At 54.2% G+C, this 15,468-nt stretch overlaps 3 protein-coding genes across 3 annotated transcripts; 2 read left to right on the top strand and 1 right to left on the bottom strand.

Annotated features, from left to right (window-relative positions):
* Positions 1-282: 282 nt before the first annotated feature.
* Positions 283-1,574, bottom strand: MIND_01234900 (uncharacterized protein; the record flags this gene model as incomplete). The annotated part of the gene is made up of 6 exons (XM_037368844.1): positions 283-582; positions 631-798; positions 857-957; positions 1,012-1,146; positions 1,201-1,340; positions 1,387-1,574. 6 exons carry the CDS (start codon positions 1,572-1,574, stop codon positions 283-285), a joined length of 1,032 nt encoding a protein of 343 aa, XP_037214812.1.
* Positions 1,575-2,740: 1,166 nt separating this feature from the next.
* MIND_01234800 (Cytochrome P450) lies at positions 2,741-4,681 on the top strand (the record flags this gene model as incomplete). The annotated part of the gene is made up of 7 exons (XM_037368843.1): positions 2,741-2,782; positions 2,842-3,206; positions 3,254-3,424; positions 3,472-3,832; positions 3,883-4,020; positions 4,076-4,096; positions 4,148-4,681. The coding sequence occupies 7 exons, from the start codon at positions 2,741-2,743 to the stop codon at positions 4,679-4,681; spliced, it is 1,632 nt and encodes a 543-aa protein (XP_037214811.1).
* Positions 4,682-5,626: 945 nt separating this feature from the next.
* On the top strand, positions 5,627-7,487 carry MIND_01234700 (Aldehyde dehydrogenase; the record flags this gene model as incomplete). Its single annotated transcript, XM_037368842.1, has 8 exons — positions 5,627-5,745; positions 5,796-6,010; positions 6,060-6,117; positions 6,173-6,285; positions 6,333-6,550; positions 6,606-6,769; positions 6,822-6,990; positions 7,041-7,487. 8 exons carry the CDS (start codon positions 5,627-5,629, stop codon positions 7,485-7,487), a joined length of 1,503 nt encoding a protein of 500 aa, XP_037214810.1.
* Between the last annotated feature and the right edge of the window lie 7,981 nt (positions 7,488-15,468).

Raw genomic sequence — 15,468 nt, 5'->3', positions numbered from 1 at the left:
TGATCGCTGGTCTCGAGCTGCACTGCCTGGTGTGCCTCAGCGAAAGCGCGTATTTTGACCTTACATATGGTATGATCAGCCTTCGTAAGTCCTGCTTTTGACGATCAATTATTATCTATATTGACCAGTGACGAGTTTTTCTAGCAAAATCACTCCAGTGTTCGGCCCCGAATAAATACAACTCATAAAAGAACCGAAGCACAGGTGGGTCTGTACGCCTACGATAAAGGAAGGACAGCTGAATAACGATAAACTTAGACTGCACAGTCGCAATGAATAGGTCTATACACCATGAGACTTGCGCAACTCCGCATCCATATCGATGACGCCATCCAAATCTCCCGCACTCCGCCCGAAGCTCTTCTTCCCGTGGTTTGAGGAGCTGACCGCGGAGAACGAGTGCACGCCAACCGAGACTTGCAACGGGACGTTGTTTGACCCGGTGTTTGGGTAATTGGCGTGCTGCGAGTCAGCGGCCTCCGTGCGCTGCCCCCATCCGCCGCGCGCATTCAGCGTTGACATTAGCGAGTTGGAGTAGAGCTTCGACTGGGGGAAGTTGAAGAGGAGATGCAAGCCGGTTGGCTGTAGGTGGTTTCAGTATCGGGTCGAGAAACAGCGAGTCTGACGAACATAGCCAAGGTAAAGTCCTAGATGAACCATGGAAAACGCAAAACTGATCATCCCCGTTTGCATAGTTAAACGAATAAGCTTGTCTAGCTTTGTATCCGTGGAAGAGAAGCCAGTGCGGTGGGTATTAAGATAGAAAACGAGCGTGCCAGTAATGAGAAGGTCAGCAGTCTGCATTTTTCGAGAGTGAGACCTAATGATTCCCTATAAAGAAACCAAAAAGACGCACCGTCGCTCCGACGATCCAGACAATAACTGTCTCCTGGAACTCGGTGAACCGGGCAAACTGCGGAATGTAAGAAATTGCTGCAGCCGTCGCCATTGCGCCAACTGGTTTGGAGTCAACAACAATATTAACAACAAAAACTCGAGACTGTGACAGACAGAAATCGGCGGCGGCACAAAAGCCTACCAAGCCCGTGATGATATAACTCTTGGTCAACGCGAAAATGCGCCAGGCGTAGAACCCCTCGACCATTGCTCCAATAAGGCCAACCATCGCTGGGTCTGTCGCAAAGACTATATTGGACATTGAGTAAATTCTACTGTGAAGCAGGCGAACTTATCACTCACTCCAATTTGCAGAGCCCAGATAATTGAAATCGCCGAAGTGGAGGATGAGCGTGTCATACATGTAGTAAATCATGAACGCGGTATTGAGTGTGTCCGCGACGGTGAGCACTGCAATGAACACCTTGATCCACTTTGAATCGCTGACTACTGTGTAAAAACTAGCAGAAAGGGAAGAGGGAACCCTACCGTGAGTAAGTGGTTGCATAGATGTACACCTGCACGATCATGACGCCCATGAGCAGGACGTTCAAGATTGTCCTGCCCCACCTTTGCCTCAGCGCTCTTAGCAAGCGGTAGGAGCAAACGACATACCCGATGAGCATAGGCCCGTGCGCAGCCTCGGCAGGGTTTGAGAACGATGGCATTGGTATCATGGCGGCGAGCAAGAACAGGCGAGTTGGGAGGGAGAAAGTGTCTGCTTATAGTATTCCGAACAGGGACGTCGTGTGGCAGTTGGTTCCGCGGGTGGGGTGTGCGTGAGTGCGTGAGAGAAGCCAATCAGAGGAAGAAGCGCGGATGTTGTGGACTTGTATAGTATAAGTATTGAGTGCTCAAGATAGAACTGAGTTGTGATTGGGCAGCTGCTTCTTACATCACTGATATCGCGAAGCCAACGCGAACTCATGAGCTCCGCCATTCTATTCTTGATACCCCGTGAGCGCCGACTCCCTTTCCGCTAGTTGTGTTTCTAATCTTATGCTCAAGATTTTGACAGGATGAATGATGGATCTTGTCCAGTGCTGGCAGGCTCGTAAACGGGCACACTGATCGGGTGAGTATCATGATGTCGATCCCGGAAGAACTTCGTAAGTAATACCCAAATCTGAAAAAGCAAGGTGTGTGAAGGGTCGACGTGAGTTTTCTCCGCATTCATCAGCAGTTGCACGTGGATTCCGACCATCCGCCCGGCATAGCCTGCGGGTGAGGTGCCGACGTTACGGAGACTCGGAGCAGGTCACCTCACGGGCGGGGAATCCAACGGCAACAAGGACATCGGCGTCGCAGACAGCATGAGCGATTGGTAAGAAGGATACCGAGGTAATCCTCCAAGTATTGCAACCTCAGGCTTGTGCGTTCGTATTGAACTTGTTTCGCACGGAAGTTACCGACAATTCATACTATGCTTAGTTCTTCGACCTGTGATGGCTCACCAGGGCCAACAAGACGACAACATGGGTCTCACGCAGCCCAACTCTTGTCCATTCGCCTGGTGCGTTCGAATACGTTCTGTTGCCGACGAGACCGTCTGCCATCTCCTGCGCACCGATCACGCATTGCCGAAGAATGCATTAATATTGTACGGGGAAACTTTATGTGATCAGTATCCATCTTTCAAGTTGCCAATGCCAGTGTGCATGCGGATGGCCGAAAACGGAGGCTGCTAAACGGTAATCGCAGGCTGAGTTGGTGACTCACTGCCTGCGGTTGTTCCGCGAACACTTTGGTTCTAAAAAAGGGAAAACAGTTGGAATAAGATGCGCTGCACTTGCGAGGGTGGGGTTCACATTCCCTTTCCGACTGACTCCTCCGACGCACCACAATGGCTGCTTCATCCGCGACAGTCGCGCTCCCTTCCATTCTCGTCAGTGATAGCAGACATATCCGACGAATGAGCAGCTGCTGACCATAAACACCTATCAGGTGTCTCCCATGGCCCTCCTGTCCGTGGCCATTCTCGGCATGCTGACCTACCTCGCCCCTCTACTCTTCCGCAAACAGCTTCGGGGGCCACGCGACGAGCCTCTCCCCCCAGGGCCGCTGTTCCGGCGGCTCTGGCTTGGCCAGTACAATGAGCTCGTGTTCGATAAGTGGGCGCGGGCATTCGGGCCACTGTACTCCGTGTGGTTCGGAGACCAGCTCATCGTGGTGCTTAGCCACCCACGCGTCGCGCAGGACCTCCTCGTTGAGAATGGTGCCGTGTTCTCGAGTCGCAAGGACTACTACGTCAAAAACGAGGTCATCCTGCATGACAGGGCGATCACGGCCAACCCGTATGACCAACGTTGGTGAGTATTCCGCTCGGGCTGAGACAAAGCTGATGCATTTCATGAAGGCGGGATCATAGAAATACGGCGATGCGCTTTCTGTCAGAGAGGGCGGTTGCGGGTTATAGCGACGCAATCGAAAGCGAAGTGGTGACGTTGCTGCGCTCGTTGTACGACGAGTCCAACGCTTGTGCGAAACCCGTTACACCTGCATTGAGTGCAGTGAGGTTCACCCTCAAGTACGCAAGCTCCTATGACTGTTTGGACTCACGCGAGACACCAATAGTAACATGCTACGCGTTTCCTTTGGTCAACGGACGACCTCGCTGGAAGATGCTCTACTCCATCGCATTCAGCGGTTGGTAATGGAGTTTGACGACATCACCTCGCCCACATCCAATGCCATCGATTTTGTCAAGCCGCTGCGCTGGTTTCCGACCCGGACATACAAACGCGCGGCTCAGCTGAACGCCGAGATGAATGACCAATACGGGAGCATGATTGCAGCAATGCAGGAACGTCTCGACAATGGCGAGGCCGACGCGATCCCAGAGTGCGCTATAAAGCACATCCTACAGAATGAAGCATGGGAGCACGAGGACGTGTTGATGCTTGCAGTCGCATTTGCCTTTGGCGGCGTCCATTCGGTATGTTGCAGGATCCAACAGAGTTACGTTGACTGAGAATATGGGGCAAGATTGCCGGCATTCTACAGTGGTTTATTGCGTTCATGGCGACTCATCCGGCCGTTGCTGCTGCCGCTCACGCCGAGCTTGATCAGGTCGTCGGGCGAGATCGACTCCCGACGAATGAAGACGAAAAGGACCTGCCCTACGTAAGTTTGCGTTTGTAGTGCGGTCTGCAGATGCTGCACTGACCGTATCCAATAGATTCGTGCCATTATCAAAGAGGTCTTCCTTTTGCCACCTTGTTGTTGCTTCCGTAATTGAGTCGTCTGACAGGTCCAGCGGATTCACTCCCCGTTCTGGGTGCCCACGCCGCACTATTCGACAGCTGACTTTGTCTACAACGGGATGTTCATTCCAAAGGGCACAGTTGTCATCCTGAATTGCTGGACGATGCACCACGACGAAACGCGCTACCCCGACAGCTACACTTTCAACCCCGAGCGATATTTGGGAGACGACCTGAGCTCGTCTGCGTCCAGCAAGCTGCGTGATCCGATGGCGAGGGACCATTGGGCATTCGGCGCGGGACGCAGAATCTGCCCTGGGTTCGCGATTGCTGAGCGGGAGATCTGGCTAGCCGTGAGCGGGATGCTTTGGTATGGTTTTATCCTCGGAATCAGGATTTCGCTGATGCTTTGCTTTTCGAGGGCATATAACTTTGCTCAGGTGCCTGGCGCGCCGATTTCGTTGGCAGAATACGAGGGCTCGTCGGGCCGTACGCCGTTGCCTTTTGAGATACAACTCCAGCTTCGACATACAAAAGCCAGAGAGATCATCGAGAATCATGAGGGTTGGCATTCCTTGTAAGGTCAGGGGGAATTGAAGGATTTTCGGAGAGCTTTAGAGAGTGTTGACTTGTCAGATCGCAATAAGTATTGTTTCTGCGACGTGGAACAGGATACGCACCAGGGTAGTGTGGCGAATGTGAATGCAGGGGTGGCAGCAAGCGATTCCGGGAAGAATTCGAACAAATTCTCGCCTAAACGCCGGCGGTCAGCAATGCAGCTTTCACTCAAGAAGATATGGCTTCGCACCTTGAGAATTTCCTCCATAAATGCGAGCCCCCTGAGCCCCGTCTGACGAGCCGCTGACGCAATGACCACCCTCGGCCGCCTTAACCCGCGTGATTTGTCCGACAAGGCCGCTTGAAGCCTATTCACCCAGGTAAAGTGAAAACGAAGGAGCGGCTAAGAGGGGGCCAACTAGCGATGGGTTGGGCGTTGCACGGAAGTAACCCCGGGAGAATGAGGGTTTAGTAAGAGTTATGGCCCTCCACATGTATGGATTGGCAGGCGGATCCCAAGGATGCTCATTGCTGACGTGGGGAAGCAAAAGACGTGGCAGTGGAGTCACATCCCGCGTGACGGCTTACATACACGCCACATTTTTTCTTTCTCTGCCCGACGACCGCCGGGGTCTGTGACGACGCCATGTGTATGTCGAGCGGAGGCAGCGGACGTCCACACTCGCTCCGTAGCCAACATCCAACACGGACGCCACTGGGAGAAGGAGACCAGGGAAAGAATAGGGAGGGCATCACGAAGAAGCGCCCGGGCTTCCTAAGCATATTGAATGCGGGCTCCGTGGACTGAATGCGGGTAAGTCAGCATGACCTAGAACAATTCTCGATGGCCGCGCGTTGGCTTGGCTGCTGACCGCACTTGCTCCCACCATAAAGCAAACTGCATCCGGCACTTCGCATAGATAGACTGCTAGACTGATCGTCACCCCCACACTTCTCCCCCTCCAACCATGGCGACAACCTTCAGCTACACCTTCGACTCCCCGGCGTACAAGGGCACGAGTACCTTCGAGACCGGTGTATACATCGACGGCAAGTTCAGAGACGGTGCGAATGGGACGACCATCGAGTGCGTGTTTATCTTTACCCCCCTCTCCATATTGTCTCACCTGGCGATAGTGTGATTAACCCTGCTACTGGCGAGCTCATCACCAAGGTCGCAGAGGCGGTTGCCGCGGACGTTGACGCCGCAGTCATCGCCGCACAAAAGGCCTTCGACACCGTTTGGGGATTGAAGGCCAACGGCGCGCGCCGCTCGGAGTTGCTCAACAAGCTCGCGTCGCTTATGGAGGCGCATAGCGATGAGCTGGCTGCACTGGAGGCATTGGATAATGGTGTGTTTGGTGTCCTTCTTCGTTGGAAGCAGTAGCTAACGGAGGGCAGGGAAAACGCTGTTCTGGGCGAAGAACGCAGATATTCGTGGAAGCATCGCTACCATCAAGTATGTTGTTTGACTGATACACGGCAGGAACTTATCGTCTGACACGTTTGCATAGGTACTACGCCAGTCTCGCGCAGACGATCGCGGGACAGACCATTGAGACCGACGAAAGCAAGATGACCTACACGCGACATGAACCCATTGGCGTTGTTGGACAGATCATTCCTTGTCTGTCTTGTCCTTTTTGCCCTCGCAAAGTGATTGACACCCCGTAGGGAATTTCCCACTCTTGATGATGTCGTGGAAGATCGGTCCAGCACTGGCGACGGGCAACACGATCGTTCTGAAGCCGTCTGAGCTGACGCCACTCACCGCGCTGCGCATGGGCAGTCTCATCAAGGAGGCGGGCTTCCCAGACGGTGTCGTCAACATCCTCATTGGATATGGTCCAGTGGCGGGCCAGGCTATTGCGGAGCATAACGATATCGAGAAGGTATGTGACGTCTTCTTTCTCATGCATGCAGTCTACTGAACTGGATGGGTGGCAGGTCGCATTCACGGGGTCGACCCTCGTGGGACGAAAGATCATGACTGCTGCGGCGAACTCGAATCTAAAGGATGTCACCCTTGAATTAGGAGGGAAGAGCCCTACCATTATCTTCGATGACGCGGATTTGGACCAGGCAGTCAAATGGGCTGTTCATGGGATCTTGTGCGTGGTATCGCATGCTTTCTATGACGCAGTCTGATATTGCATTTCACAGTTGGAATCAGGGCCAGTCCTGTATCGCTAACTCACGCGTCTACGTGCAGGATGGTATCTACGATGCCTTCGTGGCCAAGTTTGTGGAAGCAGCAAAGAATCGTGTGCTTGGGGATCCAATGGCGGCGACAAGCGAGCAAGGACCGCAGGTCAGCAAAGGGCAACTCGACGTATGTCTCTCCTTCCGCTGTATACACACCGCTCTCATCGCCCCTCACAGCGCATCATGGGCTTCATCAAGTCGGGCAAAGAGGCTGGCGCCACACTGCTCTGCGGTGGTGAGCAGCACGGCACGAACGGGTACTTCGTACAGCCAACGCTCTTCACGGACGTCTCCGACGACATGGAGATCGTGCGCGAGGAGATCTTCGGCCCCGTCGGCGTGCTGATCCGCTTCACGGACCCCGCCGACGCGATCAAGCGCGCGAACGACACCAAGTACGGGCTTGCGGCAAGCGTCTTCACCGAAAACCTTAAGCGCGCGATCGAGACGGCCAACCAGCTCAAGGCGGGCACCGTCGGCGTCAACACGACCAATAACCCCGACCCGAAGGTGCCGTTTGGCGGGTACAAGCAGAGTGGAATCGGACGGGAGCTCGGCGAGTATGCGCTGCGGCATTACACAGCGGTCAAGGCGGTGCATTTGAATCTTGGCTGGCGGTTGTGAGGCGCAGGTGTACGTGTAATCGAAATATCTGTTGTATCACGATCAAACAAGTCTCGGACCATTGTAGTTTGGCATGGGATCTTGGAATCTGGATGCATGTGAGATTTGATCAGCTTGGCCGAATTAAGAGAATGCACACCTTTGTTGGGTGTCATGAACCACTACTTACAGCCCTTTCTGCAACAAAACTTCTGAACTCGACTTCAACAAATGTAGTCCCATGTTTAGTGTAATAATTTCCCACCGATTGGGGTCATAAAATAGTAATCTGATATTAGTCATGATAAATGTCAAAGAGTGATATGCATACACTAATCTGGTACAAACATTCAGTGAGTTTGAAATGAGCCCATTTTTGTCACCCTTCCTTTGGTAACTAGCTTTCATCTGAAATCTTGGTGTGTGTGACAGAAACCATTTGTCAAATGGTTTCAAACCAAGGCCCAATATTATATTATTCAAAATTATATATATAGATATTACTCTGATATGCTTCTGGTATTATTATGGATAAGATATCATCAATTATCATATATCATTCTGAGGAGCACCATTTTCAGGGCCAAAATCAAGTCAGATAATGGATTGTGTTGATGTCAGGGGAACCTCCCTTTCGGCCCGGAGACGCGCCCGATTCCGGTCCGACTCCGGTTCCGACTCCGGTCCGGCCCTCCATCTCGCCCACACAATCACCGATCCGTCAACGCCCTCCCGACGGTCGCCCTGGGACCTCGCCTGCGACGCCGCCCAAGCCTTCTGTGCCCGACAGCGGCAGCTACGGACAAGCAGTATATAGTCAGCTACCTAGCAGGCGGACCCTTAGAGTTTCTTCTCTTCGGATCCTCCCCTGCTAGGTCAGCTTCATTTGTATTCGCTTACCAATGTTCACTCTTCGGATCCTCCCCTGCTAGGACCTTGATCTCAGGCCTCCGGGGTTGCCCTTACAGCAGAAGAAACTCTCTACGGGATTAACCGGACAAGATTGCCAGGTTCGGCGCTGACTCAGGCTCGGAGTACAAGTCCGTTCCGCCCTCGTCACCGCCCCTGCCACTTGTCCCCTCCTCCTCTACTCCTGTGGTCCCCGCACCCGTCATGCCGTCCGGAGTCACTCCTACCGCAGACGCCCGGCTGGACTCACTCGAGGCGAAAATTGACAGCCTAACTGAGGCCCTTGCTTTACTCACCAACCAGGCTTCTGCTGCTGCTGCCGCCGCTAATAATGCTGGCGGACCCCAAACACCATCGCCGGAGACGTCGATTCCGACTCCGACTCCGGTCCAGGGCGACTCCGAAGCCCTTTTTGGCGACATCAACTTCGCCTCAAAATTGGTCTTGCGACCAAACCCCCCGTTCACCTTCAACGGCGACCGGAAACGCGGCCGCGCGTTCCTCTACGCCGTCCGCACCTACGCCCGCCTTGCCCCCGAGGCCTTCGTGGTCAACGGAGAGGCGAGCGAGGAAAAGGCCGTCCGCTATGCCATGTCGTTTATGGCAGAAGGACCCGCTCAGCAATGGGCGGAGCGCCACGGAAGCAAAGCCCCGTTTCCGTTTCCGTCCTGGGGCTCGTTCGTTTCCGAGTTTCGACTCCGGTTCGTCGAGGAGAACAAGCAAGATCACGCTCTCTCCAAGCTGGAGACTTCCGCCTATCACATGGGCACGAAGGATGTCTACCAGTACACTGACGACTTCGAGGACCTGATGGACCTCGCCGGATTCGAAGACGCGTTGGTCAAGGTGACCAAGTTCCGCCATGGACTTGATCCCTTGATCAATAACGGAATCACGTCCTCGAACGACCCCCGGACCTCCGGGACTACCTTAGCTGGCGCACCCGGGCCTTCCGTCAATACGAGGCCCTGGTCCGGGCCAAGCTGATCAAGTCAGCCGCCCCCAAGACGCCTGGCGGTTTGATTCGGACTCCGTTTCCGGTCAACCGCATCCCGGCTCCGGCCCCCTTCCGCCCGGTGGCTCCGGTCGTGCCACCCGCGGCCCGCACCCCTGCTCCGGCGCCTCCAGCTCCTGTCCCTATGGAGTTGGATCGCACCAGGGCTCGGGGGTGCCCCTCGTCGCGCCTGCTTCAGGTGCGGCGACCCAAACCATCTCGCCCGGGATTGCCCCCTCCCCGCGGACGTCCGCTCAATGGACATCCTCGACGAGGTGATCCAACAACTCGGTGACGAGATGTTAGCGGAGTTGATCGCCCGCTACATGGACACAGCTGCCCTGCCAGAGACGGCAGCGGAGTCAATGGCCGGAGAGGATTTTGTCCCCCGCGACGAGTGACTGGTGTGCCCTCGTTCGCGTCTATAAATCGTTTTGCCTCTTTGTATGATGAATGCAGTTCCTTGCCCTTCAATGAGCCCGAAACGAAAGACACAACCCTCTCCTGCCCCCGCCTCGACTCCGTCTCCGACTCCACCCGCCACTCCGGTCATCGTCCTTCGCCGCCTCACTGCCTGGGAAAAGAAACTGCCCAGGCAGTACACTGTTGCCGCTGCCCCTGGGGCGAACTCCCTCCACCTCCCGTTGGAGCTCGAGTCCACCACCAGCGCGCTGAAGCTCTCACTCTCTGGGCTTGTCGACTGTGGTGCCACCTCCGACTTCATTGACACGAACTATGTCGCTCGGAATGGCATTCCGGTCCGCACCCTCGATCAGCCGATTCCGGTTTTCAATGTCGATGGCACCCCCAATGACGCTGGCTCCATCAAACAGATCGCGGACTTGGTCCTGCGCTACAAGGGCCATGCCGAACGAGTTCAACTGGCCGTCACCCATCTTGGCAAGCAAGACCTCATCCTGGGGTATTCCTGGTTGCGGAAGCATAACCCAGAGATCAATTGGGAAACCAAGGAGGTCAAGATGACACGGTGCCCCCGCAATTGCTCGACCTGCTGCGAGGAGGAACACGTCGAACGGACCGAGTTGCGGCGACTCCGGTCGCTCCAGAAACGTCTCCGCTCCGGCCCGTTCCCCTCGGTTTGCACTATGGACCTCTCTGGCCCTGAGGACGGAGACGACTCCGATTCCGGTCTCGATTCCGACCTGCCTGATCTGACGCCTGACTCGGACTCGGATGACGAAGATGACCAGCTCGAAGATGGCGACCGCATCTTCTACACCTCGTTCCGTCCCTCAGAGGAGATACGCGCAGGTAGCACCGTCTCACAGCGTCTGGCCGAAGCCTTCGCCAGGAACTCCGCCCCACCGCCCTCCGAGATCCCGGACTGGGCTAAGGAGTTCCAGGACGTCTTCAACAAGGAGTCCTTCGATATGCTACCGGAACGGAGAGCCTGGGACCACGCCATTGAACTCGTCCCCAGACACTAAGCCCACCAACTGCAAGGTGTACCCCATCTCGCCCCTCGAGCAACGCGAGCTCGACGCGTTCATCGAGGAAGGGCCTTCGACGGGCCGGATTCGCCCCTCCAAGTCTCCGATGGCGTCTCCGGTCTTCTTCGTCAAGAAGAAGGATGGCGGACTCCGCTTCGTCCAGGACTACCGTGCTCTTAACGCGATGACTGTCAAAAACCGGTACCCCCTTCTGCTGATCAACGACCTCATCAACCGGCTCAAAGGCGCTCGTTACTTCACCAAACTCGACGTCCGTTGGGGCTTCAACAACGTTCGGATCAAGGAAGGTGACGAGTGGAAGGCGGCTTTCCGGACTAACCGAGGCCTGTTCGAGCCCTTGGTGATGTATTTCGGCCTGACAAACTCCCCCGCGACGTTCCAAACGATGATGAATGACATTTTCCAGAACCTCATCCTCTCCGGAGACGTCATGATCTACCTTGACGACATCCTGATCGCCCATGCCGACCTCCAGAAACACCGGCAGATCGTTCAGGAGGTCTTGCGGCGACTCCGAGAGCACAAGTTGTACCTCCGAGCAGAGAAGTGCGACTTTGAAAAATCGTCAATCGAGTACCTCGGAGTCATCATCTCCCACAACCACGTCGAAATGGACCCCGTCAAGGTCGCAGGCGTCTCCGCTTGGCCGACTCCGGAGAACAAGAAGGACATTCAGCAGTTCCTTGGGTTCGCTAATTTCTACCGCAGGTTCATTCGGGACTTCTCGACCCTTGCGCGGCCTCTTTTTGTGCTCACCAAGAAGGACCAGCAATGGACTTGGGGCGACGCAGAGGCCTCCGCGTTCCAAGCGATCAAGGATGCAGTCACCTCGGAACCGGTCCTGGCGATTCCGGACGATGCACAGCCTTTCCGACTCGAGGCGGACAGCTCTGATTATGCGACGGGGGCGGTTCTTTCTATTCCAAAAGCTTAAATGATGTCCAGCGCAACTACGAAATCCACGACAAGGAGATGCTCGCGATCATCCGCACACTCGAGGAGTATAGACACTTCCTCGAGGGCGCTGCGCACCCTGTCGAGATTTGGACTGACCATAAGAATTTGGAGTACTTCAGGAAGACACAGCACCTCAACCGGAGACAGGCCCGGTGGTCCCTGTACCTCTCCCGGTTCGATTTCACGCTGCACCACAAGCCTGGCCGTGACATGGGTCGACCTGACGCCCTCTCCCGGAGACCCGACCACGGAGTCGATTCCGACAACTCCGATGTCGTCCTTCTGCGGCCTGAACTCTTCCACGTCCGCGCACTCGAGGGTGTTTCCGTTTCCGGTCCCGGCTCTGAACTCCTCCGCGACATCTGTGATGCCCTCTCCGGTGAGCCTGATCTAGAGGAGCCCGTCGCACTAGCGGCCCGGCAACCTCTTAGGGTTCAAGGTCAAGCTCGAGGCCCCCGCTCCCCACGATCTGACGAGTGGGCCGTCTCCGGCGGTCTTCTCCATTTCCGAGGAAAGATCGTCGTACCAAAGGACAAGGACCTCCGGAGACGCATCATCGAGCTCTGCCATGACACCCGAGTCGCCGGACACGCAGGTCGTTTCAAGACCCTGGAGTTGGTCTCCCGGAACTACTGGTGGCCTCAGATGTCTCGCCATATCGGCCGGTATGTTGCGACCTGTGACTTGTGCTGTCGCACCAAGGCACTCCGGAGACTGCCCCACGGAGAGCTACACCCCACGGAAACGCCCCGGACGCTGGCATACCGTCTCCGTCGACTTCATCGTAGAGCTTCCCGAAGCCCATGGGTACGACGCGATCATGGTCGTCGTTGACACCCTCGGAAAGCGCCCCACTTCTCGGAGTGTCATACAACGGTCGATGCAGTAGGGGCAGCCCGCCTCTACTACCGGAACGTCTGGCGGCACCATGGGACTCCGGAGAAGTACGTCTCCGACCGCGGCTCGCAGTTTATCGCGGACTTCACCCGAGAACTTTGGCGTCTAATCGGCATCAAGCCCGCCACGTCCACCGCGTACCACCCGCAGACAGACGGTCAGACAGAGCGCGTCAACCAGGAGCTGGAGCAGTACTTGCGGATCTTCACCAACTATCAGCAGGATGACTGGGATGAGCTGATTCCGGCCGCGGAGTTCGCCTACAACAACCATGTCCACTCCTCCACGCAGCAGGTCCCCTTCATGACAGACACGGGACGGCTCCCCGCATGGGCTTCGAACCCGGAGTCCGCTCCGCTATGGAGTCGGTGAACGAGTTCCGCGACCGACCGCCACTGGGGTCGCCGGCCAAGGCCGCTCACTAAGGCCAAGGAGGAATACAAGTGCTACTACGACCGGAGACGCACTCCGTCTCCGGAGTTTAAGGTTGGCGACCGTGTTTGGCTGGATGCCTCTGACATCAGGACGACTCGCCCCTCGGAGAAGTTCTCCCACCGCCGCCTCGGACCGTTCAAGATAGTCGCGGAGATCAGCAAAGGTGCCTACAAGCTCGACCTCCCTCCGCGCTACTCGAAGCTCCACCCGGTCTTCCCCGTTGTCAAGCTCGAGCTCGCCCAGGACGACCCCTTCGACGGACGCCCCGGCTACGACCAGCCCCTCCGGACCTCGAGGACGGAGTCCCGGAGTGGGAAGTAGAGGAAATCCTGGACGCAAGGGTGAGGTATAAACGGCTGAACTACTTCGTCAGATGGAAAGGCTACGACGCATCGCACGACCAATGGGTCCGCTTCGACCGCGTCTTTGCCCCGGAGAAAATTGCGGAGTTCTATCGTAAGTACCCCGGCAAGCCACGACACATCGCCTCCGCGACCTTCGACTCGATTCCGTTCCGGTCTATGCGTCGAGACGCCGCATTCAAAGGGGGGGGTGATGTCAGGGGAACCTCCCTTTCGGCCCGGAGACGCCCCCGATTCCGGTCCGACTCCGGTTCCGACTCCGGTCCGGCCCTCCATCTCGCCCACACAATCACCGATCCGTCAACGCCCTCCCGACGGTCGCCCTGGGACCTCGCCTGCGACGCCGCCCAAGCCTTCTGTGCCCGACAGCGGCAGCTACGGACAAGCAGTATATAGTCAGCTACCTAGCAGGCAGACCCTTAGAGTTTCTTCTCTTTGGATCCTCCCCTGCTAGGTCAGCTTCATTTGTATTCGCTTACCAATGTTCACTCTTCGGATCCTCCCCTGCTAGGACCTTGATCTCAGGCCTCCGGGGTTGCCCTTACAGTTGAGTTGGGCTCGGCGACAGCTCGGAATGTCGTTCTTGGTCACGTGCTTCCCACGTGTGCATTCCTCCTACTGGGGTGCCTGTTCCCTGTTATCACCTGCTGCGTGTGGCAGGCCCTCGGTGGCCCGACACCAGCAGCAGTCTGTATGAAATCTCTGTTCAATTCACAGCTGGGACATAACCCCAACCTCTCTAGTTGTGGCTGAAATTATCATTATATTACTTTATATTATATTATATTATTATATTCTCATATTATTATTAGAGCAGTAGCCTAATATATTCTTTTACAGAGTTGCCTCAGAAACAGAGCCAGAGTAGCTATGGTGACAAATTGAGGCCTAGAAACTGATAGTCTATTTTTCAACAAAGAACAGGGCATGAATAATATGTACTAATTGCTCACAAATAGTGGTCATGAACAAGGGAGCCACAATATAGTTCAGATGTAATACCTTGATATACAGTGGTACTCAAATATATGCATCAGCTAGTTGGAGACACTGTGGATAGCTGGTCACCTGGCATAACTTACAGGATGAACATCGGATTTTGAAGACCTTAGAATGTGATCATACTTTATTGCCATATATGGTATTGCTCTTCTTAATGGCTATTACTCTCAGCTCTAAAATTCATGTCAACCGTTGACAACTGTGGGAAAATTGTGATTATGTCATGTGAAAGTAGTCAGTAGGATGAACAACTTGCAACTTGAATCATATCATTTCATTCAGAATTGAGGGAGATATAAGCTATTTAATCTGGCCATTTCATGTATTTTTTTGATGTTGTTTTGTTATTTTAGACTAGACAGGCTGGGGCTATGCCTAGTGCTGGCCAAATATAATTATATTATTTTATGGGCATAATATATTATAATCATATCATATTCAGAGCTTCAACCCAATAATATATTTGTAGTATAATATAATCATATTCAGCTGCAAAATATGAATATGTTATGAATATATTGAACTATAATCTAGTATGCATATCTCTTGATATGTTTGACATATTTGCTGCTAGAAAACAGAATCAAAAATATAAAATACATGCTGGATTGTCAGGGCAACTTCCTTTTCAAGTTGGGCCTCCCTGGGTTACATAGGACTCTCAAAATACAATCAGGGGCATTGCCACTAGTATTAGGTTAGCTAGTAGACACTTGATCAGCTCCTGACACTTGTTCCTACTAAGAGTAATGTATGAATCACCCTCTATAATAGATAATATGTGACATTTATCAGAAGTAGGGCTAACTCAGACTAAGATTAGTACTATGACTGAGTACATGGACTGAGAAAGTAGCTGTAATCATCCCCCTTACTGTAGTTGAATATTCTGTGACTATAATATAGTATAGTCATAATATAATATAATATATTCAAACATAATCATATTCAAGTGATCCACGAAGGGCATAATA

This window comes from Mycena indigotica (assembly GCF_014461135.1).
Source record: "Mycena indigotica strain 171206Taipei chromosome Unknown Mind.scaff0012, whole genome shotgun sequence".
Classification (NCBI taxonomy): Eukaryota; Fungi; Basidiomycota; class Agaricomycetes; order Agaricales; family Mycenaceae; genus Mycena; species Mycena indigotica.
Note: the sequence above shows the minus strand (reverse complement) of the source record. Positions and strands in the feature narration are given on the sequence as shown.